At 31.5% G+C, this 7,210-nt stretch overlaps 1 protein-coding gene across 1 annotated transcript; it reads left to right on the top strand.

The window, feature by feature from the left end:
* Positions 1-2,420: 2,420 nt before the first annotated feature.
* LOC118044142 (probable beta-1,3-galactosyltransferase 8) lies at positions 2,421-5,897 on the top strand. Its single transcript, XM_035052309.1, has 8 exons — positions 2,421-2,606; positions 3,089-3,153; positions 3,250-3,446; positions 4,061-4,318; positions 4,437-4,524; positions 4,696-4,821; positions 5,190-5,299; positions 5,749-5,897. Exons 1-8 carry the CDS (start codon positions 2,421-2,423, stop codon positions 5,895-5,897), a joined length of 1,179 nt encoding a protein of 392 aa, XP_034908200.1.
* Positions 5,898-7,210: the final 1,313 nt, after the last annotated feature.

Genomic DNA, 7,210 nt, shown 5'->3' on the forward strand with positions numbered 1-7,210 from the left:
ATAAGACCATAGCTTCAAAACAAAGGAATTAATTGAGCACTTCAGGCAAGGAAGTTAGTTCCATCAAGTTTAATGGCGATAACTTGAGCTAGAAGATGAAAAGCAGCGAAAGGAAAAGAAGCGTATATGATAGCAGCCATAGGATTGACAAAAGCGTTAGCTATAATTGGCTCTAATACCATGAAGGAATTCTAGAAAAACTTGCCAGATACATTTTGTTTTTTGTCTTATATAACCCCAGTGTTTATATCTGATACAAAGACCAGTTTCCTACGTTTGTTACAAGAGATATAAATTACATGGGATTCAAATACAAGATAAGACACCCTCCTTTATACAGGTCCTCCTATTCAAATAGGATGACTCTTATCTTTATCATCTTTATTAGTACAACCACTTATTTATAAGCAAAACAAATTTGTTATTTTCAATTGCTTGGTCTCTAAACAAACTTGGTGACCAAGTAACTGAAAAAAACATTTGGTCTCTCAATTTGGAAAAGGCACTGAAAACAACATAATTATATCAAGAATGTATTTTTTAGATTTTTTTTTTGTATTTTTGCTATTTTTTTGTTTTTTTTTTTCAAAAACAATTTACAAAATTAGAATAAAAAATTGGATATCAACAATCAGCACCTTGCGTTTAATTTTGATAATTAAGTGCTTCCCATCATATGGTACAATAACTATACGTGGATATAGTGCTTTCCAACACCGGTCCTCTTGATATGATTGACATTCCAAATCAGGCACGTAAAAATGGTTAGAATGTTAGTATGGGCTCTTGCCCAACTAAGATGTCTTTCCCTCCTTCTTCTTCTTCTTTTTTAAACCTTACGTCTCTGTATCTCAACTCTTTCCGTTCTTTTCAATTTATTGCAACGAATTTTCTTCAAATTATATAAATGCATGTAATGAGATGTAACTTGGGAAAAAACCATCTTAATTAAAAAGTTTAAATTATTAGGTGAAGTTTTAAAATATAATTTATATTATTCTCTAATATATTTTTTCAAGTAAAAACTCTTTGGACTTGAAATTTGTATAAACTGACATTATTTTATGCTTAATTTTTATTAAATAAATAAGGATAATAAGATTCGAACTCGTGATCACTTAATCATCAAAGTTTTGATACAATATCAAAAAAATTATCTCAACCCAAAAAACTTAAATTGTTAGGTTAAATTGATTCTTTGACGTAACTCAACAAGTATTTGTGTTTTTATTTTTTGCTTTTTTTATGATTTCTAGTTAGAACTTTCTCATTGTAATAATGAGAAACAATACATTATAATTAAAAAAATATTCTCTTACAACACGACAATGTTGTCAATAAAAATTTCATTAAATATAGGGGGAAAATATACTTATCTGCTAATTATGACAAAACAGTTTGTTGAAACATGAAAGTCACATGATTGAACTGCCATACTTGCAAACGTAACCATCCATCTAACAAGAGTGAGAGATATGCAGGCTCATAAATAGTGCTATTGATTATCAAATACTTGTACTACAGAGCAGGGAGTGGAGAGTGCAAACTGGCATTCCATAACTAAGCATCTTCACTCCTAGCAGTCGTAATCCAATGATCATGCATTCTTCAATAGGTAAATCCAAAGTTTTTTTTTTCTATTTAAGTTATAATTTCCTGTTTTTCAATTTAAATTAATTTTGATATTATACAGCCCTTGTCTCCAAGAATATTTCTTCTTTTCTGAGATTTTGTTAATTTTACTGTCAAAAGCTTGCTGCTTTTTGCTAGCCATTATTATAAAATCCTGCTCTCCCATCAGCATATATATATGTAAATACTGTCGAAAGTAGAATAATCATTAGGGTTAGATTTTAGAGGTATCAGATTCTTCATAGGGTTGGTCTAGCATATGGCATGGAGGCTGAGACTGTGACACTAACACATGGATCGAAGAAAATTCCACATGGTATTTACATTTCAAAACTTTACTCTTTTTGTGACTCTTCGTCACTGTAAAATCCAATCTTTTTTGTTCTTGAAAATGAAAAGATAATTTCAAACAGTTAATTAACCATCTGTCATTCACTAGAAACATCACAATTCACACATGCTCAGCATCACATTTTCAAATCATGTACTTGCTACGGAGCAACCCAGGTAGGAGCACCGGCCAAGTTTCTTACTCTTCTTTTTTGCATTAAATGGCTGTGTATAGCCCAAGTCATTTGCTGATCAATTGTTGTAAGAACATTATAAATATGGGTTCATATAGCTGAATTATTAGAATAGATTTCGGTTTTCTAACACTTTGTATTTATGAATCTCAACTCATTTAGGCCGTAGACAATAGATTGCTTCTTTCGGTGAAGAAGCTGATCGTGGGGTTGCGAGACGTTGTCGTATCGTGGCACTGTCAGCCTGAAAATCAGTCGAAGAAAATGAGAGGGAAGCCATTTTCAGCCAAAGCCATTTTTGTTCTATGCATTGCAAGCTTTCTTGCAGGATCTCTCTTTACCAACCAGAATTGGACTCATCCTTCTCGGGCTAAGGATAATAGGATTGCAGTAATTCCTCATCATGTCACCAAGCTGCAAGAAGTGAAACAAGATTGTGATCCCAAGCGTGTAAGTTTGGTTGTTCACACTTTAAACACCATAACCTAAGAGTTCTATTTCCCTTAAAATTGGGAAAAATAAAAATAAAAAAAGCTACCTATAAATTATCATTAATTACTATCATATATATTTCATGTGATTAATTCATGCATCACGAATTTCAAAGGAATGATATTCAACAAAAAATTGTGTGAAAACAAAATCCTTATTGTAATATAAATTAAATAGATTTTATATATATGTAAAACAATATCAGCTTAGATGTAAAAACAAAAAAAAAAAACAAAAAAAATCAGCTCAGGATGTATGACATAATAAATTTGGGCAGTCCAAATAACGATATAACTTTCAATTTATGTCTGGGGGCATGTTGATCATGAACTAAACTATGGGTTATCAATTATTATTATTTTTTAGCTAAAATTGAATAAAATTGTGCTTTAAATTTATGCATCAAGATCACATATATATTTCTTTTACACATTAATCAGAAATTGGTTGAAGGAAAGCCTGGAGATGTTATGGGAGAGGTTCATAAAACCCATGAAGCTATAAAGTGAGTTAATTCCTTACTTTTTCTTTCTTAATTTTTAAAGAAACAATTGAATTGCAATATCATTTTAAATATTTTTCCTCTCGTGCAACAACGCAGATCTCTTGAGAGCACAATGTCCACGTTAGAGATGGAATTGGCTTTAGCTCGAACAGTTCAGTCAAATGGGCAACACTATTCACTAGAAAAGCTTGCTAATCACACTTTACAGAAAGCTTTTGTTGTCATTGGCATTAATACGGCATTTAGCAGCAGAAAACGCCGGGACTCACTTCGACAAACTTGGATGCCAAAAGGTCCTCTCTCCCTCCACCACCTCCTAATTTATTGCATTAATTTAGAAAGAACAGACCCGTTGAATTTGCTGATTTTCGGCTATTATATACTGCATGCATTAGAGCTCACATTCCATGGCTGATGTATAGTCACAGAAAGATCAACTCAAGAAAAATCAAAATAAATAAAAAATTGTCAAGTCACCGCAGGAATCTACCAGTAATTTTGGGGCTCCTATATATTCTAAAGCGGTTTTCTTGTACTTGGCCAAAAAAAGGCGAAGAGTTTATGCAATTGAAAAATTAATTTAACATTTGGGCACTAAAATAGGCAAGCCCCAAACTAGATTCCAAATTTTAACTCAAATCTCAACTGAGAGTCTGAAGGGATTTGCTCCCTGGATTTTGGTCGAATCCATCAACACGAAGATTTTAAACACTTTGAGAATCAATTGAGATACAAAAAATTTACTGTAAGAAGGAAGTATTGTATACAAAGATAAATAAATAAACAGGTCAATAATCATAATTTATATTAATTACCAATCCACCATGCATGTGTAATACATAATTTGATTCACCTAATAACTCTCAATTACCGAGTAAATTACTAAAGATGTGTGTAATTAATGCAGGGGAAAAGTTAAGGAAATTGGAGAAAGAAAAAGGGATTGTGATACGATTTGTGATTGGACACAGTGCCACACCTGGTGGTGTTCTTGATAGAGCAGTAGACTCAGAGGACGCAGAACATAAGGATTTTCTAAGACTCAAGCATGTTGAAGGATACCACGAGCTCTCTACCAAAACAAGATTGTATTTTTCCACAGCAGTTTCAATTTGGGATGCTGAGTTCTACCTCAAGGTGGATGATGATGTTCATCTCAATTTAGGTAATTCGCACCTATGCCTCAATTCTCCAACATTTCGTGACTAGAAATTAACAAGGAACATGCTTATGTACTGGTAATAAATCTGTTCTAATCATATCATGTTCCATGTGTCCTGTAGGCATGCTAACGAGTACACTAGCAAAATACCGGTCCAAACCTAGGATCTACATCGGATGCATGAAGTCTGGACCAGTTCTCTCTCAAAAGTAAGTTTATTTTTGTTATTAAATGTGCTTGATTCAGCAAATCCGGCACCCTAATCGAGAACTTGAATCATGACGCCAGGCTCTATCTCTAGTAGATTTAGCAGATTTCACTTCATATTTTTTTCATTTCTTCCTGGCCTCAAGTGAAATTGCAATTTTCTTTCTCGGCAGAGAGGACAAATACTATGAGCCGGAGTACAGGAAATTTGGGGAAGATGGAAACAAGTACTTCAGGCATGCCACAGGCCAACTCTATGCCATCTCTAAGGATCTTGCTGCCTATATCTCCATCAACTCGTGAGTCCCATATCCAAAAGCATCACTTTTCCGATGGCTAGCCCGATCTAAGACCCGGATTCTAAGTTTTGACCGGGTCATAAGGTTTTGACCGGGTCGCTGGGTTGGCCGGGTCAAATTTTCTTAAATCAAAACGACGTTGTTTTAGTAAAATTAAAAAAAAAAAAAACGAAAAGTCAACGGGTTTGCGGCTAGATCTTGCAGGGTCAACCTGCCGGGTGACACTGAATATTTTCTTTTTCTATTTTTTTTTAATTCGATCTGGTTTCAATTCCGAATTGACCCGCAGACCGAGTTCCAAAGCTATGTTTTCCTCATTTTTTGCCCTCAAGTCAGAGTAAGATAACGATATTGAAATATTTTGGCAGGCCCATATTGCATCGATATGCCAACGAAGATGTCTCTTTGGGCTCTTGGCTTCTAGGGCTGGAAGTGGAACACGTGGATGAACGTTCCATGTGTTGTGGGACTCCTCCAGGTATACAAATCAACCACACAACCTTTCTCACCGTGTTGATATTTTCCAGCAGTTAATCTGCCAATTCCTTCACATCACAAAGCATAACATATTTAAAAATAAATTCAAAAATAAAAAAAGGATTTAAATCAATATTTCTCATTTCTAATTTCTAATTTTCTTGCTAGGATAGGAAAAGGTAGATTATTAAATCCACTTAAATGTTCATATTTTATATATATATTGTTATTCAAGGATAAATTTTAATATTATTCAAAATTGTGTGATACGGTGTAAAGTTTTTTTTTTATTTAAGAATATATTAAAATAATTTATTATTTATTTTTAATTTTAACACATAAAAATCATTTAAAAACAACTAAAATAAAACACACTCCCAAGCATTCACTAATATATAACTTTATATACAACCTTGCTATCCTCTATGACGACATTATTTTGGTTTTTAGATTGTGAATGGAAAGCACAGGCGGGGAATGTATGCGTGGCATCCTTCGACTGGTCGTGTAGCGGAATATGCAACTCTGTGAGAAGGATGAAAGAAGTGCATGATTCTTGTGGGGAAGGAGAAGGTGCTGTTTGGAATGTTGATCTTTAAGTTGTGATTTAGCAGCCTAAATAATATGACAGAGAGATGTAATTCCTATAAAAATTTATGGTATCAACTTTTTTTAGAACAATACCTTCTCTTTTTTATCATATTTGAGATATTCATACCAGTGATCATCAACTAGAACTCACTCCATGGATAAATATGACTCTGGAAAGGATATATAAACTTAGTTTAATATGGATTTTTGTCTCAATTTATATGACTCAATCTTGATTAGAATCCCAAACGTTTCTAATAATTATTAATACATATAATTTTCAATTTATAAAATGCATAGAAAAACAAGTTTTGCTAGAAATTTAAAATAATTATTTCAAAAAGAAAACAATTATTTCAAAAACTTTAAAGTAATTTGAATTATAAAAAATAGAGAAAAGATAAAAAAGCAAAAAGAATAGAGAAAGAAATTTAAAATAACTTGTAAATTATTTTTTTTAAAAATGAAAGAGCCATGACCATAAAGCCTCATAAAAGCTGTATATGACAATAAAATAAGTTTTGCAGGAAAAAGTTATAATTTTTTATTAGTTTTTTTTTTTTTTTTGTGAGTCATTCAATTTCTTTTTGGAAGTTTCAATTGTTTATATTTCTAGATTTTTTTTTTCCTGGTTTTTAAAGTGTTTCTACTTTCTTGTTTGTTTAAAAAAATTGAAGTTTTTTTTTTTTTTTTTTAGTTTTTATGTATTAAATTTAAAAATTAAATTTGATAATATAAAGGACATTTATGCTAAAAAAATAATAAGATATATGAGAAAAAAATATGAATATACAAGGATATGTGAGAGCACAAAATTCTTAAGAAACTATATGAGAGAATATACCTAATATATAAGGATAGATGAATCAATTAACCTCAATTTATATACATTTAATTTAATTTTTCAATGGACCTGCTGTTACGTATTAATTATATTTTAAACTCCCAAACACCTTTAATTCTTAACTCCCTACCAAATGCAATCTTAGGTAAATTATGACACATTGAAAATAAACCTTATAGTAGTGTAGCAAGTAACTTCTTTGAAAATTCTTGGTCACACTAAATTACCTAGTTAATTGTTATCCTTCTCTTTTCTTTTCTATGATTATTTTTCTATATTAAATTTTTTTTAATCAAACCCTCTATAAATTCAATTAAACCTTTAATAAAATCTAATTGAGTATATAACCATCTAATTTTAGACTTTTCTTCTCAAATTGTAATATTTTTTTCAACAGGGCTCTCATCATTCAACTATATATTGTTAAAATTTTAATCTTTGTATTTTTGAACATTCTTAATAAATTTTTCTGACTAT

This window comes from Populus alba, chromosome 19, assembly GCF_005239225.2.
Source record: "Populus alba chromosome 19, ASM523922v2, whole genome shotgun sequence".
Lineage (NCBI taxonomy): Eukaryota > Viridiplantae > Streptophyta > Magnoliopsida > Malpighiales > Salicaceae > Populus > Populus alba.

Excerpts from the sequence above, each read along its gene's own strand:
- LOC118044142 (XM_035052309.1), top strand. The coding sequence starts at position 2,421 with ATGAGAGGGAAGCCATTTTCAGCCAAAGCCATTTTTGTTCTATGCATT. Across the intron at positions 3,154-3,249 it reads AAAACCCATGAAGCTATAAA|ATCTCTTGAGAGCACAATGT; the intron begins GTGAGTTAATTC and ends GCAACAACGCAG. Across the intron at positions 4,319-4,436 it reads TGATGTTCATCTCAATTTAG|GCATGCTAACGAGTACACTA; the intron begins GTAATTCGCACC and ends TGTGTCCTGTAG.